This window comes from Urocampus carinirostris, chromosome 3, assembly GCF_059441175.1.
Source record: "Urocampus carinirostris isolate Australia breed hairy pipefish chromosome 3, RoL_Ucar_1.0, whole genome shotgun sequence".
NCBI classification, from domain to species: domain Eukaryota; kingdom Metazoa; phylum Chordata; class Actinopteri; order Syngnathiformes; family Syngnathidae; genus Urocampus; species Urocampus carinirostris.
In genome coordinates this window covers 9237575-9263908 of record NC_142351.1, presented here as the reverse complement: position 1 = coordinate 9263908, position 26334 = coordinate 9237575, and the positions used below count along the sequence as shown (strand labels likewise).

At 39.4% G+C, this 26334-nt stretch overlaps 2 protein-coding genes across 2 annotated transcripts; one reads left to right on the top strand and one right to left on the bottom strand.

Moving 5' to 3' along the window:
• Window positions 1-2065: 2065 nt before the first annotated feature.
• Window positions 2066-9992, bottom strand: birc5b (baculoviral IAP repeat containing 5b). The gene is made up of 4 exons (XM_088330570.1): window positions 9831-9992; window positions 7843-7952; window positions 4229-4346; window positions 2066-2407 (listed from the first exon to the last, which is right to left on the bottom strand). The coding sequence occupies exons 1-4, from the start codon at window positions 9954-9956 to the stop codon at window positions 2318-2320; spliced, it is 444 nt and encodes a 147-aa protein (XP_088186696.1). The 5' UTR covers window positions 9957-9992; the 3' UTR covers window positions 2066-2317.
• Window positions 9993-13497: 3505 nt separating this feature from the next.
• tmem9 (transmembrane protein 9) lies at window positions 13498-22523 on the top strand. The gene is made up of 5 exons (XM_088329757.1): window positions 13498-13713; window positions 15476-15567; window positions 17606-17714; window positions 19126-19257; window positions 22358-22523. Exons 1-5 carry the CDS (start codon window positions 13627-13629, stop codon window positions 22484-22486), a joined length of 549 nt encoding a protein of 182 aa, XP_088185883.1. The 5' UTR covers window positions 13498-13626; the 3' UTR covers window positions 22487-22523.
• The last annotated feature ends 3811 nt before the right edge of the window (window positions 22524-26334 follow it).

Here is a 26334-nt window from a genome sequence, read left to right as displayed (position 1 = left end):
GAAAGCCAATATCTCAACCAGCCGCAGCTGGCACCACACCGGCGGGGCCAATTGGGCACCATGGCAACCGTGACACACACAGGCGTGGCCAATTGGGCGCCATGGCAACCATGACAATATGGCTCAGATATAAAAGATTGGTCATCCAAATTTAATCTGTGTTGTTACAATTCTGATTTAGCTTCATCAGAGTTAGGCACGTGCAACCCCAATCTAACGCCAGTCGAGAGATTCGTTCGGTCTAGTAAGTACAGGGTTGGGTAGGGTTACTTTAACTGGATTACTTTCAATGACTTTTGGATTACTCCAATACCAAATATGCTGATAAAGACAAAAGAAACGAAATATGAATACAATTACTCAATTTTGTGCAGGCTTGGGGAGTAACGGAACACATGGAAGGGCAAAAATGATGTCGGCAAGCTGTTTGGATTGATTTTCATTTTGTTTCTGTCGCATTTTATGTTCGTTTTGCCGGAGATCAAAGCCAGGAGAGAAAGCTTACCACGTGTTGTCAGTCATCATTTGCTTCATATTTAGTTTCTTTTGTCTTTTATTCGCATATTTGGTATTGGAGTCATCCAAAAGTCATTGAAAGTAATCCAGTTAAAGTAACCTTACCCAACCCTGCAGGGGGCCAATATTTTTGCAACATCTACCTCAGTTTTTGTTGTTGTACACTTCTCACAAAATTCTGAAAGAATGTGGTTCCAATTCACGATGACGTCTCATTGGTTGATTCTTTTTAGGATTCCCCCCCACACCCCCGTTAAGCCCGAAATTTGGTAATATGACTAAGTTCTCGGAAACCGATACTTTCTTTAGGCACTGTAAGCCTGCTAGCTGAGCCTCCTTGTTGGTCTCAGGATATTTTTGATCTTATTTTGACGTGATAGAATTGTATATTTACTTTTTGCATTTTTCTATGTCGACAAGCCGAAGCTGGAAATCATTAAAGGTGGGGTGCTTGGCAGAGGCTGCGATGCTGATTTCAGCCAGAAGATGGCGCCAAGTTACGGATAACACCTTTAAATAGATAAGTATTCTAAATAGGGGAGTTACATTTCACGGCGGCGCAGTTCTAAGGTCTCGGGAACCTCCTGTGTGGGTTCAAATCCAGCTACTGGACTTCCTGTGCGGAGTTTGTATGTTCTCCCCGTGCTTGCGTGGGTTTCCTCCCACATTCCAAAGACATGCATTTCAGGTGGATTGGCTGCTCCAAATTGTCCCTAGGTGTGAATGAGCGAGCGAGTTGTCTGTCCCTGTGTTCCCTGCGATTGGCTGGCAACCAGTTCAGGGTGTCCCCTGCCTACTGCCCGATGATTGCTGGGATGGGCTCCTGCACCCCCGCGACCCTACTGAGGATAAGCGGTGCAGCTGATGAGATGAGATGAGACATTTCTAGGGGAGGGGATTAGAGCCCACAGACTGAAAGACTATCAAAAAAAAAAATTGGATGTAGTAATGAGGGCAGTCTGGGCAGCGCATATGCTATGTTGGAGACCCCTGAAAAATCCCCCCACATCTTTTACACCAACACAATTTCTTAAGATGATATGACACCAAACATTTGATATAATTTGTTGTATCAAATACTTAGCATGGAAATCGTTTCGACCTGAAATCGGAAATATCGTAATTTGGTAATGGATTGGTTATTTCTGCTGCCACACAATTGAAGCTGAGATTTATTTTCTTATACCGAGACAGTCTCCAATTTGACACTTGTTTACAATAGTTTTAATCTAATATCTAGGGGCCCAAAACACATATTTTACTTGCTAATGAGCAGACCTCTAAAGAAATTGTATCTAGTACGGGTCTTGAAAATAGCCAAGTTCAGGACTGGTTCAGGTATAAAATGTCAATCATTAAGTCTGGCCGGGCTGGACTTCGTTCCGCAAAGCATGCATTTCCTTTTACTCAAGTAATTATTCGGATGATTACTTTATACTCGAGTCATTTTATCCAGAACAGTACTCGAGTACCGCACTTCGAGGCTCCACTGATAAGTAGACTTGATTTGAGGGACCGAGCCTGATGTTTTTATTCACAAAAAAATAAATTAAAAGCAAGTTTTCCTTTTATTTTAGTGTTGTTTCAACAAACATTGTCAAACAAGTTTAATTTTTTTCCAGAAAATGTGGAAAAAGTATACGGACAATGCAACAATTATACAGTTATAAAAATGAAAAAAAACACAAGTAAAAATCATCCTGGCCTCCAGGTACATTTCTCTGGCACTGTTCAACTTTATTTTGATACAATTAAAAAAAAACAAAATCTTACTTATTTACTGTAACAGGTCATACATATGTCATAAAGCATCATATTGGCATCTTATATATTTCAAGAGATGGTCGGCTGCTTCTCGCACTTGCGACATCTTCATATTGAACACCTTGCGCTGCCAAAAAGGAAGAAAACAGGCTTTACCGTCTTAAAGGGACAGTGTCTAAAACTTGCTTACTAGATGGATTGTGTAGTGTGGTTGAAAAGGAGTGCCACAAAGGACAGATTTAAAGTGATAAAAATTAAACTTCTTTCTAATGTTTTTGCAACGAAAGGAAAATAAAATTGAAACAAGGGGGGGGGGGAAAATTGGATAAATAAGAAAATGAAAAAGGAATAAAGGAAATAGAAAAGGGGGAAAAAAAAGAACGATGAAAAAAAAAGCAAGGGAAAAGAAAAATATTAAAACAATGAAAATATAAAATAGAAGAAAAACAAGAGGGGAAAAAAGCCAAAATCGATGAAAAAGAAAAAGAAATAAATAAAAATAGAATCATAAAGGGCAGCACGGCGGCGCAGTGGTTAGCGCTTGTGCGGCACAGTTCATGTCGTGGGAACAAATCCAGCTCTGGACATCCTGTGCGGAGTTTGTATGTTCTCCCCGTGCTTGCGTGGGTTTCCTCCGGGCACTCCGGTTTCCTACCACATTCCAAAGACATGCATTTCAGGTGAATTGGCCGGTCCAAATTGTCCCTAGGTGTGAATGAGCGAGTGAGTTGTCTGTCCCCGTGTGCCCTGCGATTGGCTGGCAACCAGTTCAGGGTGTCCCCTGCCCACTGATGGCTGGGATGGGCTCCAGCCCCCCCGCGACCCTAATGAGGATGAGCGGTACGGCTAATGAGATGAGAATCATAAAAAGCAAAAAAGATTGAAGAAAAAAGGAAAAACAAAGAGAAAGAAACAATGAAATAATAAAATAGTGGGAAAAAAGAAAAGCAGGAAAATAAATTTAAGCAAGGAAAAAAGGGAAAAGGCAAAAATGAATGAAGAAAAGCAGAAAGAGGAAAATAAATATAAAAAGCGGAGAAAAAATAAGAAAAAACGAGGGGAAAAAACAAAGGGGAAGAAAAATCATTAAGGGAAAGAAACAATGAAATAACAAAATAGTGGGAAAAAGGAAAAGCAGGAAAAAATAAGCAAGGAAAAAAAGGGAAAAGGCAAAAATGAATGAAGAAAAGCAGAAAGAGGAAAATAAATAAATATAAACAGCAGAGAATAAATGAGAAAAAACGAGGGGGAAAAAACAAAGGGGAAGAAAAATCAAGGGAAAGAAAGAATAAAATAATAAAATAGTGGGGGGAAAAGAAAAGCAGGAAAATAAATTTAAGCAAGGAAAAAAGGGAAAAGGCAAAAATGAATGAAGAAAAGCAGAAAGAGGTTAATATAAAAAGCAGAGAAAAAAATAAGAAAACGAGGGGGGAAAAACAGGGGAAGAAAAATATAATTCAAAAGATATCAAAAAGGAGAAAACAAAAACAAACAGGTATCTGCAGGTACCCCTAGCAGCAAGATGTCAGACAATTACGTTAGCACCCTCTAGGCTAGCCTCATCTTATGTCCCCTGCCCGAAGATAGCTGGGATGGGCTCCAGCACCCCCGCGACCCTACTGAGGATAAGCGGTGCAGATAATGGATGGATGATTTTAATACGGCTATCAAACCAATATCATTTTTTTTATAAATATTCATAAGTTGAGAAATTTGCACTTTTTAAATAGCAGAATCCATACTTAGCAGTCCTGTTTGTCTGGCATCTTGCTGCTACGTTAGGCTCTTGCCGCTTGTTTTCGTTCGCAGTAGACAATACACTGCCATCTAGTGGCCAGATATCACACACCGGGACTCGAAGTTGATAATAGCGGATGTGTTTTTTTTGCTTATCGAGATCGTTTCGGCCTACTTCGTAATCCGCACTGTCCCTTTAAGCGCGTCTCACCAGGTAGGCCTTGACGCGATCCCTCTCCAAGTGGAAGAGCTCGGCCACCGTCACCTCCTCAAAAGGTTTTTTCAGCTGGAGGAAGCCGCAAGACGGAGATCGTTTCGCGTGTTCTTCCCTGAAAAGGAAATCACGAGCGCAGGAATAAATACAGGGCCGCCAAGAAAGTGTATTTATCACTCAGGGAAATATAGAATCACGGCATTCTGAGGAAATAAAATATGGAATGATTTAGTTTACTTAACCTTTACTCTATTTTTCGGTTGTTTTTGTTTATCTGTGTGGGAGATGAACTCCCAAGGGGAGGATTGTTGTGGATTAACTGCAAGTCAGCTGGATAACAAATATCTGAATCCTTAGGAATTAATATCAAAATGTATCGTTTACCAAATTGTTCGAATTAGTTAATCGGACGGCATTAACCAAACACAACCTACATTCACTCAACAATTTATGCACGCTCGTTTCTTGAGGGAGAAGATGAACAGGAAGCCGACATTTCACACGGGGCAGATTTAATTAAGTGTACTCCATCTAAAACGGCCGAATTAGTGACGTTGGAGTCCCTGCGAAGCCTTTTTATCAAGTCCTCTAGCTTTCTCCTATTGGCCATCTTCTCCCCGCATAATGGCGTGTCGACTCCTCCCATGGGCGTGCCAAGGAAGCCCCCCCTGGGCGTCGCGATGTCTGGAATACCCAAAACAACACCGAGCGTTTCTACGTCATCAGGGCCTCTCTGCGTCTGGATGTGCTGATTATCTTATCAGCCTTACGTCCCGTTTCCGCCGTTCCTGTAAACAACATTTTCCACCAGAGTGCCCTGACATTGAACTACAGCCCAGTCAGTGAATATCTTTTGCATTAAATGTAATTTGTAGTCAATCGTATAAAATCCTTTATAGTCAAATGTATAAAATCCTTCAGGATGTTATAAAACATTGTTGATACAAGAAATACCAAGATGTAGACTGAGCAGAGTCGGGGAAAAAACACTTTGGATTCCGAGAAAGAATACTGTCAAGTTTGAGAAAAACATCACGTGATCTTATTGAACACAGTATAAAGAGCCCACCGGCTCTCAGACGGACTTTGAACGTGGATGAATGTGTTGAATAAAGAACGTTCCCTTTTTGTCATATTTCTGCCTGCGTATGTTTTGGGGCGACGCCCAAAGACATCCTCACCAAAATAAGCAGTTAAAACAGTGTAGTTATCCCACCTTAGATGGCTTCTGGACTAAGTGGATTGGCAAGAATGATGGCTCCAACAAGAGAGATGTCTCTTGAGACCAAAGAAAAGGATCGTCAAACTTCTTGAAAAAGGTAACTCTGCTCGTACGGTTGCCAAAGATGTGGGCTGTTCACAGTCAGCTTTATCAAAGATTTGGACCAAGTACAAACAGCATGGGAAGGTTGTTGAAGTCAAGTGTACTGGTAGGCCAAGGAAGACAAATATGTCTGGAAAACAGAAAATGCACAACAGGACAAATGAAGAGGAAATGGAAGGAAGTTGGAGTCAATGTATGTGACAAAACTGTGCTGAATCGCCTAAAGGAAATTGGATTTTCACATAGGAAAGGTCAAAGGAAACCATATCGGACGCTTAAACACAGAAAAACTTGACTGTAATGGGCTAAGGAGAGGCAATCACGGACTGTGGATGAAGGTTCTTAGAGTCCTTAATGATATGGGGCTGCATGTCAGGCAAAAGCACTGTGGGGAGATTGACATTTTGGACAGCTTTCTTATTCCTTGAATTGACATTGGCATTTTTACGCCAAATATAACGGGCTGGACGCCTTCCAAAAAGCTCAATTTTTGACTAATCTGTCCACAAAATGTTTCTCCTAAAGTCTTGAGGATCATCAAGATGCTTTTTTGGCAAATCTGATGTGTTTTTCCTGGGAACTCCCCCATGGATGTCCTTTTGGGCCAGTGGCTTTCTTATAGTGGAGTCATGAACACCGACCTCAACTGGGGCCTGCAGTTCTTTGGACATTTTCGAAGGTTCTGTTGTAGCCTGAGCCGCCGTCACACTCTAGGAGTGATCTTAGTTGGGATACCAATCCCAGGAAGGAAGGTTTGACACAGTTCCAATTTTTTCTCCATTTTTGGATAATGGCTCTGACAGTGGTTCATTAGAGCCCTCTAGCCTGGTGGAGTTCAACCACTCTCTAATTTCTTTTGGAATTTCTTTGGATCATGGGATGTCATTGTTTTTCTTGATATTTCGTAGCCTAACATCATAGGCGCCACCGCGAGCGGCAGCCTTTCCAGCAGCTCAGTGTTATTTTGCTCCTTTTGTGATTTATCGTTTCAAGTGTCTGCTTCTATTTTCGGTGTTTTTCGTCCTGTTTCACAACTACACTTTATCGTTGTGGATTTTAACACACAAAAATGCGTTTATTCGAGGAATCAACTCCCTGAATTATTCTCATGCTGCCTTGATGAGGGGGCCCTATCATGGATGAAAAGCTGGAGCTAGCTAAGCGGCGTCAAAAGCCTTCGGCACCCTTTGTAATCATGGTAAATGTGAACTCTCTACCAAATAATACAGACAAACTGGCTGTGCTAATGAAAAACATCAAAGCGTACAGGGAGTGAGGTTTGCTGTGTTTTACGGAAACGTGGCTCACGTCTAATGTGGAGCTACCCGGCTTCAGCGCTGTTAAACAGAGTCACAAAAGCCTGCGGGAAGCGGAGAGGAGGCAGACTCGCTATCAACGTGAACACGAGGTGGTGTAACCCTGGGCACAAAGATTTCCATCTGCTGCAGGGACGTCGAACTTTTGGCCTAGCGCGTCACGTCATCCACTCCGCTGTTGCTAAACTACAACACAGCACCCTGAGGCCATCCTGTTAATAATCAACACAAGAATACTGCTACAGGGATGAATAAAGTTATCTATCCATCCATCTACTTTGTCCAACAGATTAAATTGAAGTGATTTCTTGACCTTTGGTGGGAATCCATTTTAAAGGTGCCCTGTGGAATTGAATTTAGCTTTTCCCAAACTATGGTTAGTCACCTGGGTTGTATAGGGTTACTTTAACTGGATTACTTTCAATTACTTTTGGATTACTCCAATACCAAATATGCTAATAAAAGACAAAATAAACTAAATATGAATCAAATGACTCAATTTTGTGCAGGCTTGGGGAGTAACGGAATACATGGAACGGCAAAAATGATGTTTGGATTTATTTTCATTTTGTTTCTGTCGCATTTTATGTTAGTTTTGCCGGAGATCAAAGAGATCAAAGCCAGGAGAGAAAGCTTACCACGTGTTGTGAGTCATCATTTGATTCATATTTACTTTCTTTTGTCTTTTATTAGCATATTTGGTATCGGAGTAATCTAAAAGTCATTGAAAGTAATCCAGTTAAAGTAACCCTACCCAACCCTGGTTTTGCCGGAGATCAAAGAGATCAAAGCCAGGAGAGAAAGCTTACCACGTGTTGTGAGTCATCATTTGATTCATATTGAGTTTCTTTGGTCTTTTATTAGCATATTTGGTATTGGAGTCATCCAAAAGTCATTGAAAGTAATCCAGTTAAAGTAACCCTACCCAACCCGGTTAGTCACAGTTACTTTACGATTTACGTCACAGGTACCAAGGATGGTCATGAGGCTCCCATCCCTCCAGCTCCAGCAGGCAGAAGAAACAGCAAACTACATCCGGCTCGTTCTCCGAAGGACAGTGCACGAAGCCGGCCCTCGCCATCTGCGCACAAAAACACGACTGGATTTTCCACCCTGAACTATAATGCTCTCGGGCTGCAACAACAAATCGATAACCGATTTAAAATCGATCATTTAATGCGCCGGCGCCGAAATTGATCATCGATTTATAGAGCACTCAACACGTTCTTTCGAAGCTAATTAGACCTTAGTTGAATTTACTCATTGATCCAGCCAAGGAGACCTTATTTTGATATCAACTGGACTGACTTGAGGACCCAAGCTCCTGCCCTGGTTACAAGCTGCGATCCAAACCAAGAAAAACTAAAATATAAATTTAGAAGATTAAAGAAAAAAAAATCCAGGAAGAAAATAAAGAAATATGATAAGAATAAATCATTATGGAGGAAAAAAAAAAAAGACTTACACAGTGATGAAATTTGCCAATGAGCTAGATGGCTAACCAAATAGCTCAAACGGTAGCTAGAGAGCTAGCTAGGAGGGTAAAAAAATAAGAGATCGAGCTAAATGAGTCAAAAGCAATTCAGACAGACTGATAGAAAGCTAAAAAGAAACCTAGATAGCTTGCTAAAAAGGCCGCCAAATTGTAGCATCATAACTAGTAATAAAAGGTAAAGTGTTAGCAAGTTAACATGAAAAAATGTAAAACGCTAGCTAGCTAGTTTGCTAAATAGCCTAAAAGGTAGTCAATTCGAAAGGTAAACAGATCAAATAAAGCTAACTTTTTAGTTAGAGTAAAAAGCCAGTTTAAAAGTTGGATAAAAAGCTAAAAACAAAGCTAGCTAACTAGCCATGAACAAGGCCAAAAATTCGCTTTGTGACTAGCAAAAAAAGGTCAAATGTTAGAAAGTTAACATGCAAAAAAATGTAAAACGCTAGCTAGATAGCTTGCTAAAGAGCCAAAAGGTAGTCAATTAGAAAGGTAAACAGATCAAATAAAGCTAGCTTAAAGAGTAAAAAGCCAGTTTAAAAGCCGGATAAAAAGCTAAAACAAAAGAGGAAAAAGCTAGAAAAAAAAGAAAAGAAAGGTAAAAGAAAAAAATTAAGTAAAACACTAGGTAAAAAAAGGAAAGGGAAAAAGGCAGGAAAAAAAGGAAAAAGCAAAAAAAAAAAATTTTTTTTTTTTTTAAAAAAAGAGAATGGAGAACAAAATAAGGAAAAAGACAAACAAAAGAAAATAAAAAAAATAATAAAGTGAGATAAAAAGTAAAAAGCTGGGGGGAACAAAGAAACAAAATAAAAAGGCAGGAAAAAAAAAAGAGGAAAAGGCAAGAAAATGGAAAACGTTGGAAAAAAAGGAAGTAAAAAGCTAGGTAAAAAAAGAAAAGGGAAAAAAAGGCAGGAAATATAGGAAAAACCAAGATTTTTTCTTCAAAAAAAGGAATGGAGAACAAAATAAGGGAAAAAAAAACAGGAAGAAAAAAAAAGCAGGGAAAAAAAAAAGAGAAAAAGACTGGTTTTGGGGGTCGGGCCCTTTCATCAGTATATTACCAAAAATGCAATATTCTACGCAAAATAAATTAAAACCTTTTTATAAAAAATAAAAAAAAATTATTCCACTATATTATAATATTTTTATCGCTCTGCCGTGACTTCATTCATTTCAACCCTTTCATTCTAAAAAACTTGAACCTGGAATGCCTACATGACACCACAATGAAAATATTGAATGACAAAATACAAAAAACAAACTATACAATCAAAAAAAACACATCTCTGGAAAAACACTGCCAAAAAATGACGGGGTTAAGAATAGTTGCTTGGATAGAAAGCAACATTCCCTTTTGCTAGTGAGCAGTGGCGATTCTAGGGTCAAATTTGGACTCTGTCGCCACCTAGTGGAGCCGCCGAGCAACTGCTAGGAAAGTTTGCTAAATGGCAGCTAGCTGATGTCACTCACCTTGTCAGGTGTACAGTTGCAATCTTCCTTAAAGGGCCAGTTGGAAAAGCTTTCTTCCCGTAAATGAAAGGCGTACATCATGTTGTAGGAATGAAATCTAGTAGTGATCACTTCTATGTTCGCCATTACTTTGGGGGCAGAAATGATTGAAAATGGCGTCTCTAAGGCTTTTTCAATTGACGCTAATGAGTGGGCGTGGTCAAGAGGGGCGGGGCTAATTGACTTCATAAATGGACCACCTGACTTCCGCCACAAACTTTTAAATATTTGATGGTTTGGAATCTTAAATATAAATATAAATATAAATATAAATATAAATATACCTCTTACCCTAAACAAGAAAGACCATGTGAATTTTAGTGCCACACTTGAACACTTCCTTTAACAACCCATGACGTCACGCGTGACGTCACAGCGGAAGTGGGGCTACGGATTTTATTTTTTTATTTTTTTTAATTGAAAAATGCAAATATAAACAAGATTGACATTGAAATATCATAAAAACAATAGCGAGTGAATATTTTCAGGATTTTTGTAGAAGTACAGATTAAAAAGATGAAAATTAAGATATGTTGAATTCAATACAAGGGGGTCACAAATCTACTGAAGTATATGGTAAATCCCTTGGAAACTGGGAGTGTTTCACAAATAAATAAACAAAATAAATCAATAAAAAAAATTCACTGACATTGTTCTGAAAAACAGGTTTACACTTTTCATGTTTTTCATGGATGAAATATTTTGCTGGAAGATAAGATTGGTAGATTTTCGTCGTTTTTGTCGGACGGACACAACTGCGGAGCCTCCTTCAGCATGACGCAGAAGAAGTCTGTCTTATCAAAGATAAGGCCTAGGGTTGTTTTGGCCGCCCACCCGCACAGGAGCAGCGACACTGGTCTGGATGTGACTACGTGTGACTCAATGGTCTTAATTGGCTCGTACTGGATCAGACCTGGGCACTCCGGTCCTGGAGGGCCGTATGTTCTGCATGATTTTTGAGGTTTCTCTGATCCAATACAGGTGATTCCAATCACCAGCATCGTTAACGAGCACTTGCTAGCTTGCTAACGAGGTTATAATTCGTATCACCTGAGTTAAAGAAGAGCAAACTTCAAAATCTGGCAGGACGTATGGCCCTCCAGGACCGGAGTGCCCAGGTCTGTACTGGATGATGTGTGCAAGAGTGCTTTTAGATGATAACAGCCACCAAAGCAAGGACAAGGCGAGTCTTGATTGATGGTTTTCAGGTTGTTTTATTACATTCTGTTCCTTAAAAAATATCCAACTACTATGAGAAACTGTTAAGCATAACAAACTGAATGATAGCCAACAAAGCAAGGACAAGTCAAGTCTTGATTGATGGTTTTCAGGTTGTTTTATTACATTCTGTTCCTTAAAAAATATCCAACTATTCTGAGAAACTGTTAAGCATAACAAACTGAATGATAGACAGCGACATGACAAGTAGAACGGGTTTTGGGTTGCCAGTGCCGGATACTGGACCGTGTGTACAGTGAGATCAAACATCTAGTTGGATCCGGCCATCTCTGTCCCTCACCCCCTCATACACCCCCCTTCGGAGGAAAACAAAGCCTATGCTTTCTATCTTCTTTGTTCCTTTATCTCTTTGTTTTCTTTATCCTCACTGTAAAATGTGGAACTGGACGCCACGTCCAATTTCGTTGTCACAATATATTCAACCCATGTTGTAACAATGACAATAAAGGTATATTCTATTCTATAAAGGGTGATGGTCTAGGGGGGAAATGCTCTGCCCTCTGAGATTTGATCCGTAACCTTGGTGGAACTTTGCAGACATGGGGACTTGAGACTTAGTGACTTGGACTCGAGTCGACTCGAGTCGCTGTTTTTATGACTTGTGACTTGACTTGGACTTGGCAATCTAAGACTCGGGACTTGACTTGTGACTTGACTTGCCCAAGAAAAAAATACTTGGGACTTACTTGGGACTTGAAGGTGAAGACTTGAGACTTACTTGAGACTTGCACATGTGTGACTTGGTCCCATGTCTGGGTGGAAGTGTTGAAATCTAGGCTTGAAACTCACTTCTATTCTATAGCTTATGAATGACTTAGATTTCATGTTGACAATATTTGTGTATTATTTGTTATTGCAACATCCATTTTGACCTGGTCACCCTGAAAGGGGGGGTTCCCTCATGTGTGGCCCCTTCTCAAGTTTTTTTTTGTTTCCTCATGCTGAAGTTTTGAGTTTTTCCTTGCCCTCATGTAGGTTTTAGATCCAGGGATGGTGTAACAATAGTCTGTGCAGCCCTTTGAGACTCCTTGTGATTAAGGGCGTCACAAATTAACCGGACTTGACTTGGCGTCTGTGGGAAGCCTTCTTCTCAAGTCCTTTAGCTTTCTCCTATTGGCCATTTTCTCCCCGCATAATGGCGTGCCGACTCCTCCCATGGGCGCGCCAAGGAAGCCCCCTGGGCTTCACCATCTCTTAGACGAGTGTCCCGATGTCTGGGGTACTCAAAACAACGCCTGCGTCAACAAGGTCTGGATGTGCTGATTATCTTATCAGCAGTACGTTCCGTTTCTGTAAACAATCTCTTCCACCACTTATGCCTGCTCTGAACTTTCAGTGCTCATTGAATAAAGGCTTGGTCTATAAATAATCTCATCTCATCTCATTAGCTGCACCGCTTATCCTCAGTAGGGTCGCGGGGGTGCTGGAGCCCATCCCAGCAATCATCGGGCAGTGGGCAGGGGACACCCTGAACTGGTTGCCAGCCAATCGCAGGGCACACGGGGACAGACAACTCGCTCGCTCATTCACACCTAGGGACAATTTGGACCGGCCAATCCACCTGAAATGCATGTTTTTGGAATGTGGGAGGAAACCAAAGTGCCCGGAGGAAACCCACGCAAGCACGGGGAGAACATACATACTCCGCACAGGAAGTCCGGTAGCTGGATTTGAACCCACACAGGAGGTTCCCAAGACCTTAGAACTGTGCCGCACACGCGCTAACCACTGCGCCGCCGTGCTGCCCTCAGTAAATAATTATAGCATTAAATTCAATAAATGTAACTTGTATTCAATTGTATAAAATCCTTTAGAGTCAAATGTATAAAATCCTTCAGTAGTCTGTGCAGCCCTTTAAGACTCCTTGTGATTAAGGGTATCACAAATAAACATGACTTGACTCGACTTGAGGTTTTTGAGTTTTCCCTTGCCCTCATGTAGGTTTCAGATCAGGGGATGGTGTCATAATAGTCTAGTTTGCGATAGTCTGTGGTGTGTGCAGGCCTTTGAGAGTATTTTTATTGTTTGGATAGAACAAATGAATATTGATATCCTATTTATCAACTTATCAAGCACTGGTAAATGTTATTGTTATAAAGATGCACTCACAAATTAAACGAGTCTCCTAGCACTATTACGTAATTATTTGCATTTTGTCATACTTTGCTCTTAAAAAGAAAACACAGACTAAATAAAATAGTCAGAAGCTAATGTTTATTTATTTATACATTCAGTTACATTTTTATTTATTTATTCTTGTTTTTTTCCCCAATGACAAAAAAAAGCTTCAATAAGAGAAAAACGAAATTGTATTCATTCGATTTTATTTTATTTTTTCGTGTGATTTTGTTGCCCGCTAGGTGGCAGTATCGCCTGATGTGACGGTAAAACAACAAAGAAGAAAGAAAAAACATGACGCAGGTGTCAAGCTAGCTCAGTGATAAAATTGCACTTAAAACGTTTTTTTGCTATTTTATTTAATATTTCTTGGTAATTTTGTTTTTTAGTGTGAGAGAGAATGTCGTTTTCTGGGGTTGTTAGGTGGGTTTTGGTGGTCGCTACTGTGGCGTCGCTGCTGGATTTTGCTTCCGTTGCAGATGCGAAGGTGAGAGGCAGCAAGTAGTCCGGTTATTTTTCATTTCTTCTATAAAATAATTTGGAATAAAGCACCATTTAATATTAGACGCAATAGGCAAATATAGTAAGGCAATTAGATAAACATTTTACGACTAATATTTTCGTAAAATTCATTATCTGCACCGCTTATCCTCAGTGGGGTCGCGGGGGTGCTGGAGCCCATCCCAGCTATGTTCGGGCAGTGGGAAGGGGACACCCTAAACTGGTTGCCAGCCAATCGCAGGGCACACAGGGACAGACAATTCGATCACTGATTCACACCTAGGGACAATTTGGACGGGTCATTTAACCTGACATGCATGTTTTTTGGGACGAGGAGAACATGCAAACTCCAAGCAGGAGGTTTGATCTCATGACCTCATAATTGTGCCGCACACGCGCTAACCACTGCACCGCCGTGCTGCCTTCTTACAATGTGAATGTTTCCAATTCCGTACGAACGGATTTTGTTTGGTTACTACAATACTACCACTTTTTCTTTCTCCTCTTTTTTTTCTTCCACCTCTTCCTACTCCTCTACTTATTCTTCCTTTTCTACATCGTCTATTTTTATCCTTTTAATTCTTCTACCTTTATCTTCTCCTTTCGCCCCTCTTTTTATGATTCTTCGTCATCCTCATCCCATTCTTCCACTTCTTTTTTTACTCTTCTTTTTACTCATCTTTCTCTTCATCGATTGTTTCCCCTCCTGTTCTTCTTTCCGTTTTTATTCCTCGTGATTATTGTTTTTTCCGTTTCTTTTTATTCATTTTCCCCTTTTCTTTTTTTCTCTTTTTAATTTTCCTCCTATTCCTTTTCCCTTTTGTTTTAATTTTTACTCTTCTTGATCCTTTGTTCTTTTTGTTTGTCTCATTTTTTAGTCTGGTTCGTTCTCTTTTTGTACTCTTACTTTTCTTACTCTTCTTTTTCCTCATTTTTTTCTTCATTGTTTTTTCTCTCCTGTTCTTCCCTCCGTTTTTATTCCTCGTAATTATTTTTTTTCGTTTCTTCTTATTCGTTTCCCCCTCCTCCTCTTTCTCTTTTCAATTTCCCTCTTTTTCCCTTTTGTTTTTCTTTTTACTCTTTTGTCTTTTCTTCTTCCTCTTGATCCTTTTTTCTTTTTGTTTGTCTCCTTTTTAATCCGGTTCGTACTATTTTTGCTCTTACTTTTCTTTTTCTTATTTTTACGCTTACTCTTATCCTCTTCTTATTCTTCCTTTTTTTCCTTTTTTAATTTTTTTGTTTGTCTTCTTTTGAATGTGGCTCTTAGTGTTATTCTTCATTTTACTCTTACTTTTCTTACTCTTATTTTGACTCATACTCTTTTTTTTATTCTTACTTTTCTCCTTTACTCCCTCATTTTCTTCTTATTCTTTCTTTTTCCCTTTTTTAAAATTTTTGTTTGTCTTCTTTTGAATCTGAGTCATTCTGTTACTCTTCATTTTACTATTACTTTTCTTACTCTTATTTTTACTCTTACTCTTTTCTTTCTTCTTTTTACGCTTGCACTTAGATTTTTTCTTTATACTTTTTTTCTTTTTTTCTTCTTCTCACTGTCTTCATATTCTTCTTTTACTCTCCTTCTAACTCTTCTTTTTCTTTTTATCTTCTTATTCTTCCTCTTCCTCCTCTTTCACTGCTTCTTGCTCTTATTTTTTTCCTACTTCTTCATACTCTTCCTCCTCTCCTTCCTCCTTTTTCTCATCCTCTTGTTCTTCTTGTTCTTATTCTTTTCATCCTTTTCTTGACAGAATTTCGAGGACGTGCGCTGCAAATGCATTTGCCCGCCCTACAGAAACATCAGCGGCCACATCTACAACAGGAACGTCACACAAAAGGACTGGTAAAGCATTTTTTTTTAATCGTCTTTTTCTTTTTTAAGTCTTTATTACCCTGCAAACCAGGTTCACCATCTTGTTTTGAATGACAATAAAGACTACAGTAATCCCTCGGTTATCACGGTTAATGGGGACCGAGACCACCCGCGAAAACTGAAAATCCGCGAAGTAGCGGCGCCCCTTCAAAAATGCTAAGAAAAACGTATACAGGTATACAGTATACCCCCTGTATACAGTACACCATATAGAATACGCGTAGAGAGAGAGAGAGAGAGAGAGAGTGAAATTCATGTTATAAAAAAAAAACAACTGTAAACTACCGTAAATTCCGGACTATAAGCCGCTACTTTTTTCCCAAATTTTCAACCCTGCGGCTTATTCAGAGATGCGGCCAATTTATGTCATTTTTCTAACGGCCTCAGCGGCGCTCGCGTATGAGAGGTACGATTTAGACCGGTGGATTATGCGCCGAGGAAGATCACAATTTATGAGCGTAAACATACCCTCATCGTGCAAATTGCACAAAATAAGGCTATTTTTTTAACAGACAAAATTGCAGGTATGCGAGCGTCTTGTTTGCAGCGTGAGGCTACCTCCCAAAGGCACGGTTTAGGATGAAAGTTATATTATTATTATTAAAGCTTTGAAAACTCTCTCGATGTACCGTCTTTCTTTGTAAATATGTGTAATATGTATTTGCAAATGTCTATTTTTGTAATGTATTTATTTGAGACACTTATTCTGCACGAGCAGATTAAAAAAGAGCGGCGGAGCAAACGCGGGCTGATGGGAAAGTGGGGACCGGTAAAGGTGAGTTTTTGTGGACACGGCGGACAATAATGAATATATATCTTTCCCACCCTTACCTTTGGAAATATACACTTTTTTTCCTTGGATTACTATCAACGGGCACCCAGAATCTGCAGGTCTGCAACAAATCTAAAGTACCTATATCATTTTACGTTTATTTTGGCAGGTTTGATCTTTGGACTGTGTGCTTCAATGAAGGACATTTAGTTTCAATCGCGGGACTTGACGTTTGGCTTGGATTCATTTCGTGTTTATTTGATGTGGGTGGGTGCGTGCGGCTTATATACAGGTGCGGCTTGTGTATGGACAAAATCGGTTTTCCCCTTAAAATGTGATGGGTGCGGCTTATAATCAGGTGCGCTCCATAGTCCAGAATTTACGGTATGTTGTATGTACACGGAATAGGACTGCGGCGAAACCACTACGAACCATTCAGTATGATTGTATTAACCGCTCTTAACCACATGCAGCCATCGCAGTTTATTTCGCTTGTTAACACTACCGGTTACGTATTGACGATAAAAACAGTGAAAATGTGATATTTGATGAGTGTTTGTGAAGCGTTTTGGGAAACAACAGTTAAAAAAATGGTCTGTGTTCATTTTAATGAAAGTGAAAAAGCTACCTTCTGACAATAACAACATACTTTAGCTAGCGGCATCGAACGGTTTTTACAACAAATTCACAAAACCACACACAATTAGCCGTGTTTAGGTAATACAAACAACCGCTCGCTTTTGGTAGAATAAAGTCAAACTTGAGATGAAATGTGACAGAAGAGAATATACTTACGTCGCCGAGTTCCTCCACGATAAACAGCGCCACATAAGAAGGGGGTGAGGTGGGAGGAGTTGAAGGAGGGGGGTGAGCGAAGCGGTAACTCACCATGACTAAGCATTGTGTCAGGGCCTCCCCCTCCCCTTCAGAATAAGAGTGTCCACACCGTGTCCTCAGTTGACATAAGCTCGCTCTCAATGGCGTCAAGTCAATAAATCCTTTTATTGAGAAGGTAAGGAATATTTTTTAGACCCGCGAAGCTCTTAACTCGCAAAAGTGGAACCGCGAACTAGTATTTTAATTTTTCGTTGTAAAAACTTCTCATCCTAAAGAGAAAATAACTCTCAAACGCTGGCCGGACTAGTACACATATTCTATATATCTTATATACAAGTTGTGAATTTGGAATAGACTGTCGTGAAAGTGGATTTTGTGTTTTGGTTTCTTTTTTTGCAGCAAGTGTCTGCACGTGGTGGAGCCCATGCCGGTGCCCGGGCACGACGTGGAAGCTTACTGCCTACTTTGTGAGTGCAAATACGAGGAAAGGAGCAGCAACACCATCAAGGTAAGACTAAAAGAATGGACGGCTCCTCGATAGACTTTCTACCACAGGACAGGACTGTACCATGTCAGGAAACATGGATGGATGGATGGATGTCTACATAGGTGGGTGGATGGATGGATGTCTACATAGGTGGGTGGATGGATGGATGTCTACATAGGTGGGTGGGTGGGTGTATGGATGGATGTCTGGATATGTGGGTGGATGGATGGATGTCTACATAGGTGGGTGGATGGATGGATGTCTACATAGGTGGGTGGGTGGATAGATAGATGTCTAGATAGATATATGTCTACATAGATATGTGGGTGGATGGATGGATATCTACATAGGTGGGTGGATGGATGTCTACATAGGTGAATGGATGGATGGATAGATAGATGGATAGACAGATGGATGGATAGATAGATGTCTAGATAGATGTCTACATAGATGCCTAGATAGATGTCTAGATAGATAGATGTCTACATAGATAGATGTCTAGATAGGTGTCTAGACATATGTCTAGATAGATATATGTCTACATAGCTAGATGTCTAGATAAATGTCTACATAGATAGATGTCTAGATAGATGTCTAGCTAAATGTCTACATAGATAGATGTCTAGATAGATGTCTAAATGTCTAGATAGATGTCTACATACATAGATGTCTACATAGGTGGGTGGATGGATGGATGTCTACACAGGTGGGTGGATGGGTGGATGTCTACATAGGTGGGTGAGTGAATGGATGTCTACATAGGTGGGTGGATGGATGTCTGGATAGATCGATAGATGGATGTATAGATAGATAGATGTCTAGATGTCTAGATAGATAGATGTCTACATAGGTAGGTGTCTAGATAGATAGATGTCTAGATAGATGTCTAGATAGATAGATGTCTAGAGGGATAGATGTCTAGATAGATAGATATCTACATAGATGGATGTCTAAATAGGTGTCTAGATAGATGTCTAGATAGATAGATGTTTAGATAGATGTCTAGATAGATGGATGTCTACATAGATATATGTCTAAATAGGTGTCTAGATGTCTAGATAGATGTCTACAAAGATAGATGTCTAGATAGATAGATAGATGTCTAGATAGATGTCTACATAGATGGATGTCTAGGTGTCTAGATAGATGTCTAGATGTCTAGATAGATGTCTACCTAGATAGATGTCTAGATAGATGTCTACATAGATGGATGTCTAGGTGTCTAGATAGATGTCTAGATAGATGTCTACATAGATACATGTCTAGATAGATAGAGATGGATATATGTCTAGATAGACAGATAGATGTCCTTCCTGGAACATTTTTTTCAGTTGAATTTTTCTCTACGAAGTCATTCCGATGTGCCACCACAATTCATATCGAAATCAACGTAAATGCGTGAAAAAGTGAGAACCGACTGCCGATGTCCCAGGTGACCATCCTCCTCTACTTGTCGGTCGTGGGGGCGCTGTTGCTCTACATGCTTTTCCTCCTGCTGGTGGAGCCTCTCATCCGCAAGCGGGACATCTACATTCAGCCTCTGCGTAACGAGGACGACTCGGAGGTAAGATCTTTAGTTATTCCTCCCCCCGCTTACGTCCATGCGGTTTCATGTTGAAATTGCACTCAAAAATGTCCAGAATTTCTTGGTCCCTTCCCCTTACAGCAGGGGTGTCAAACTTATTTTAGCTAGGGGCCACATGCTTGAAAAAAAAAATCTCTCGGGGGGCCGGACTAGTGGATTACTGTATAGCGAAAGAAAGAGGGTGAAAAAGAGAGAAAGGAAGAAAAAAGAGAGAAGTAAAGAGAAACAGATGAAAGGGAGAGAGAAATAAAGAGAGCACAATATAGAAAGGGAGAAAAAGGAGAAAGAAGGATACAAGAAATGAGAGAAAGACATAGAAAGGTAGAGAGAGAAAGCAAATAAAAGAATGAGAGAAGAGAAGGAGAAAGAGACAGGGGAAATGAGCGAGTGTGAGATACTGAGAGAGAGAAAGAAAAAGAGAGCGGAAGAGAGAAAGTGAGAAAAAAGACATGGCAAAACAGAAAGAAAGAGAGAGGGGGAAAAAAGAAAGTTAAAGTGAGGAAAAAACAGCGCAAAGGAGAGAAATGAAAAGATAGAGAAAGAGAGGGTGAGAGAAAAAGAGTGAAAGCAAGAATGACTGAGATAGACAGAGAGAGTGAAAAGTGCAAAGAAAATGAGAGAGCGTGTGAAAGACATAAAATGAGAGGAAGAAAGAGAGAGACCGCAACAGTTGTTTTGTGAGTGGCACTGGCTTTGGCGACATCAAGTGGCCATATTCCAACCTGCAGCTTGTTTTTCTCTTGCGCTTCTCTGAGTGTTGTCTCGCGGGCTAGATTAAAACCCTTGGCGGGCCTGATCCGGCCCGCGGGCCACATGTTTGACACATGTGCCTCACAGGGAGTTTCCCGCTTTTAATTTATTCTTCAAATGACTGCATGACATGCACATATTTAGTCATTCCTCGCCCACTTGTGTCCAAGTCACAAGGACATTTTCTGTTCAATGCAGAAGTTGTGCTCTCAAAGTTTGATGATGTCACTGGGATTTTTATCTTAATCTCACCTGTATGACTTGCATTTCTTTAGTTATTCCTCGCCCGTTTACGTCCAAGTCTTGGTAACACAATTTATTGTGGAAATTGTGCTCAAAATGTCCAGGAGGTCACAGTCACTTCCCCTTCCAGGGAATTTCCTGCTTTTATTCTGTTCCTCAATTGGCTGAATAGTGTGCAATTTTTTTCTTATTCCTCACCCAGTTGCCTTCAAGTCCAATCATGCAAAGACATTTTTTGTTTCATGTGGAAATTGTGCTTTAAAACATACTTGATCTCATGAGACTCCATATGAAGTTTCCTGCTTTTGTTTTAATATGGCTTTATATTCCTGCATAGCTTGTGGATTTTTAGTTATTCCTCGCCTGCTTGAGTCCAAATCACATCAGTTGTCATTCAATTTTATGTGGAAAATTGCGCTAAAAATGTCCATGTGGTCACCGGCCCTCTCATAACCCCTCTAAGAAGTTTCCGTTTTTTAAATTTCGATCTGGCATAATTTGTCTGTGTAGTGTGCAAATTTTTAGTTATTCCTCCCTCGTTTGCGTAAAAGTCTCGTCACGCAAAGACATTTTTTGTTTCATGTAGAATTATTTTCAAAAAGGTAATTGATGTCATGTGACTGCCCTCTTCATTTCCCTGCTTACCGTGCAACTCCTTAGTTATTCCTCACCATTTTGCAAATCTTTCCTCACCTACTTGTGTCCAAGTCTCATCACTCAAAGTAATTTTCTTTTTCATGCCAAAACTACACTCGAAAATGTCAATGATGCCACACTTCTGGCTTCATTTGGCTGCCTGGCGTTTGATTCTCTAGTTAATCATAGCCCATCTTGCAAATCTTTAGTTATTCCTCGCTTGCTTGCGCCCAAGTCTCATCACGTGAAGACTTTTTATGATTCATGAAGAAATCATGCTCAAAAACTTCAATTATGTTACAGGGAGTTCCATGCTTCTATTTTCATTGACTTGAGTTACTGGAGTGGTGTCCAAACTTTTAGTTATTCCTCCCTCGTTTTTGTCAAAGTCTCGTCATGCAAAGACATTTTCTGTTTCATGTAGAATTTTTTTCTAAATGATACTTGATGTCATGTGATTCCCCATTAAGTTAAGTTTTTTGCTCCTGTTTTCGTCTGTCTTCATTTCTCTGCTTAGCGTGCAACTCATTAGTTATTCCTCACCATTTTGCAAATCTTTCCTCACCTACTTGTGTCCAAGTCTCATCACTCAAAGTAATTTTCTTTTTCATGCCAAAATTACACACAAAAATGTCAATGATGCAACGCTTCTGGCCTCATTTGGCTGCCTGGAGTGCGATTTTATAGTTATTCGTAGTCCGTCTTGCAAATCTTTAGTTATTCCTCGCTTGCTTGCGTCCAAGTCTCATCATGTGAAGACCTTTTATGATTCATGAAGAAATCATGCTCAAAAACCTCAATTATGTTCGATGGAGTTCCATTTTTCTATTTTCATTTGACTATAGTTACCGGAGTGGCGTGCAAATCTTTAGTTATTCCTCCCTCGTTTGTGTCAGTCTAGTCACGCAAAGACATTTTCTGTTTCATGTAGAATTTTTTTCAAAACTGTACTTGATGTCATGTGATTCCCCATGAAGTTGTTTGCTTCTGTTTTCATCCGTCTTAATTTCCCTGCTTAGCGTGAAACTTATTAGTTATTCCTCACTGTTTTGCAAATCTTTCCTCACCTACTTTCCTCAAAGGTCATTCTCTTTTTCATGCCAAAATTACACTCAAAAATGTCAATAATGCCACGCTTCTGGCTTCATTTGGCTGCATGGCGTTTGATTCTCTAGTTAATCATAGCCCGTCTTGCAAATCTTTAGTTATTCCTCGCTTGCTTGCGTCCATGTCTCATCACGTGAAGACCTTTTATGATTCATGAAGAAATCATGCTCAAAAACCTCAATTATGTTACAGGGAGTTCCCTGCTTCTATTTACATCTGACTTCAGTTACCAGAGTGGAGTGCAAATTTTTAGTTATTCCTCGCCCGCTTGCATTCAAATCTAGTCTTTTAATGTGGAAATTGCGCTCCAAAATGTCTTTTATTTATTGATTTCTTTTTTTAGGAGATGCGTCCACAGGCGGGCAGCCGGACCACAGTTTTGGAGCGTGTGGAGGGGGCCCAGCAACGCTGGAAGAAACAAGTCCAAGAACAACGCAAGACCGTCTTTGACCGACATAAAATGCTCAGTTAAGCCCCGCATCACGCTTTCGTTCCTGTCTTTCTGCCACCAGCTGCTTTGCCCAATCGGGCTGCACGATTTTTTGGGGGAAAAAAAACAAAAAACTATCTTTCTTTCTATCCTATCTATCTATCTATCTATCTATCTATCTATCTATCTATCTATCTATCTATCTATCTATCTATCTATCTATCTATCTATCTATCTATCTATCTATCTATCTATCTATCTATCTATCTATCTATCTATCTATCTATCTATCTATCTATCTATCTATCTATCTATCTATCTATCTATCTATCTATCTATCTATCTATCTATCTATCTATCTATCTATCTATCTATCTATCTATCTATCTATCTATCTATCTATCTATCTATCTATCTATCTATCTATCTATCTATCTATCTATCTATCTATCTATCTATCCATGGTATCTATCTATCTATCTAGACATCTATCTAGACATCTAGACATCTATCTATCTATCTATCTATCTAGACATCTATCTAGACATCTATCTAGACATCTATCTAGACATCTATCTAGACATCTATCTATCTAGACATCTATCTATCTATCTATCCATCCATCCATGGTATCTATCTATCTATCTAGACATCTATCTATCTATCTAGACATCTATCTATCTATCTAGACATCCATCTATAGTATCTATCTAGACATCTATCTATCTATCTAGACATCTATCTGGACATCCATCTGTCTAGACACCTATCTATCTATCTAGACATCTATCTATCTAGACATCTATCTGGACATCCATCTGTCTAGACACCTATCTATCTATCTAGACATCTATCTATCTAGACATCTATCTATCTAGACATCTATCTATCTAGACATCTATCTATCTAGACATCTATCTATCTAGACATCTATCTATCTAGACATCTATCTATCTAGACATCTATCTATCTATCTATCTAGACATCTATCTATCTATCTAGACTTTTATCTATCTATCTATCTATCTATCTATCTATCTATCTATCTATCTATCTATCTATCTATCTATCTATCTAGACATCTATCTATCTATCTATCTATCTATCTATCTATCTATCTATCTATCTATCTATCTATCTATCTATCTAGACATCCATCCATCTATCTAGACATCTATCTATCTAGACATCTATCTTTCTAGACATCTATCTTTCTAGACATCTATCTATCTATCTAGACATCTAGACATTTATCTAGACATCTATCTATCTAGACATCTATCTAGACATCTATCTATCTAGACATCTCTCTCTCTGTCTCTCTTTTCCACCCCTTTTCTCCAACTCTGTCTCTGTCTATCTCTGTGGCTCTCTTTTTCTCCTCCTTTGTTGCTCTTTGTCTCTTTCTCTCTCTGTGTCTTTTAACCTCTTTTTCTCTAACTTCCTTTTTTCCTTTTCTCTCCTTTTTCTTTCTCTCTTCCTACCCTTTGCGCTTACTTTTCTCTTTTCTCTCCTTCTGTCTTTCTATTTCTCTTTGGATTTCTTTCTTCCTCTCCCTTTTTTCCCCCTCTCTCACGACTATTTACCTTTTGTTTCTCACGCTCTCTCTCCCCTCTCTCTTTTTCTTTCTTTGTCCCGCCCTCTCTCCTTTTCCCTCTCTCTTTTTATTCCTTTATCTCTTTTTCTTTCTCTTTAATCTACTAGTCCCAAACCCAAACTGCGACCATTTAGGTTAGCCACACACTCCACGGCTCACAAACATGGAACAAAAAAACGCAGTGTCTCGCGATGACACAATCGCACTACGTCACATCGCGATATCGGATAGATTTGGATTAATCGTGCAGCCCTATTGTCACTTTCCTCACTTGGCTTGAGAAAATCTTTGAGGAAGTATGATAATAATGTCAATTGTGACAAACATTTCGTGCAATCACAGACTACTGCATGTGCATTTTAATATCCAGACATACAGGACCGTGATAAAGTTCTTTTATTTTCTGAAGTAAAATTAAAAAAAAGTCCCCTACCTTCTGATTTCACTATCAATCAACTGGAATGCTGCAAGTCTTTGATTAGTTTAATATTGCTGACTAGCTTAATAGCCTTCAAGTCTATTTTTTTTAAGGATATTATAATATTTTGAGATGCGGTATTGGGAGTTTTTGCCATCTTCAGCAATATTAAAACAATAAAATGACATCAAATACTTGCACATTTTCAGTTTTTGCATAGTTAATTCATCATGTTTGAGTTGACCGGATAAGAGAATCATCAATAATATGATATGTGAAAATGTGAAAATGTAAATAGCTAGGGAGCATCAATATTGTTGTATTCCGTGTTTAACAATATAAAGGTGCAACGTGCAATTCCAAAAGCCACTATTTAGTCTGTTTAGACTCTATTTAGATCTCTATGATATTGTTCCATAACTGTGCCATGCTTGTTTTTGCAAATTGAAAGGGAAGTTTCTGTTTTATAATTGTAAAATTGAGGGCAACTGAAAGCTATTAACTTAACAAAATCTTTTTATCGGCCTGAGCTTTGGCGCTATCTGGTGGCCGCTCGTATTACTGCAGAATGATGATAAAAGTGGACTTGACTGTCGTTTAAAAGCAATTTTCCGCAGAATGAAAGACTAAAATGCTTTTAGATGCTAAAAAAAAACCTCTTAGAACTTTCATGAGAAATATTTTGTTTGATTTGATTTCTGTCAAAGGTGTTTTTGTGAATCCTCCTCAAATAATTGTATGCAATGTGATATCGATAGACAATCTTTATCTATAATTTATTGCTATTAATATAAAATTCGATTTATTTTGATTATTATTGTGTTTGTAAACAATTCTTTTGCACTCATTGTGATTTCTTTGTTTCTGCTGATTATTTATGAAGACGAATTGAATGTCCCCACTACCACGCTGTTCTATTTGGATGTTAATGTATATTTATCACGATGCAAAATAGGAAAAGATGAATGAAGCTCTGAAAAGTCTGTTTCTGTTTTGTTATTGCTGCTTATCGACACTAGAGGGCAACATCACGAAGTACCGTATTTTCCGCCCTATTAGGCGCACCTAAAAGTCTTAATTTTTTTCAAAAGCTGACCATGCGCCTTATAATACAGTGCGCCTTATATATGGGTCAATATCAAAATTCGCAAGGTCTCGCAACTTACGCAACAGCCGCCGACTCGATTTTCCCCCGAACGTGGAGTAGTCCGCGGTGTATGCTGGCATTTATATACCGGCATTTCATTGGCTAACCAATGTGTCAATCATCATTTGAATCGATCGCTATTGGCTAAAATTATTCGGAGCCTCGGATAGGCTAGAGGGCCGAAACAGACCCTGCAATTGGCCGAAAAAGATGTGTCAATCATCCGTTAAATCTATCGCTATTGGCCGAAGTTATTCGGAGCCTCGGATAGGCTAGAGGGCCGAAACAAACCCTGCAATTGGCCGAAAAAGATGTGTCAATCATTAGTTAAATCGATTGCTATTGGCTGAAGTTATTCGGAGCCTCGGATAGGCTAGAGGGCCGAAAAAAACCCTGCAATTGGCCGAAAAAGATGTGTCAATCATCAGTTAAATCTATCGCTATTGGCTGAAGTTATTCGGAGCCTTGGATTGGCTAGAGGGCCGAAACAAACCCTGCAATTGGCCGAAAAAGATGTGTCAATCATCCGTTAAATCGATCGCTATTGGCTGAAGTTATTCGGAGCCTCGGATAGGCTAGAGGGCCGAAAAAAACCCTGCAATTGGCCGAAAAAGATGTGTCAATCATCAGTTAAATCTATCGCTATTGGCTGAAGTTATTCGGAGCCTTGGATTGGCTAGAGGGCCGAAACAAACCCTGCAATTGGCCGAAAAAGATGTGTCAATCAT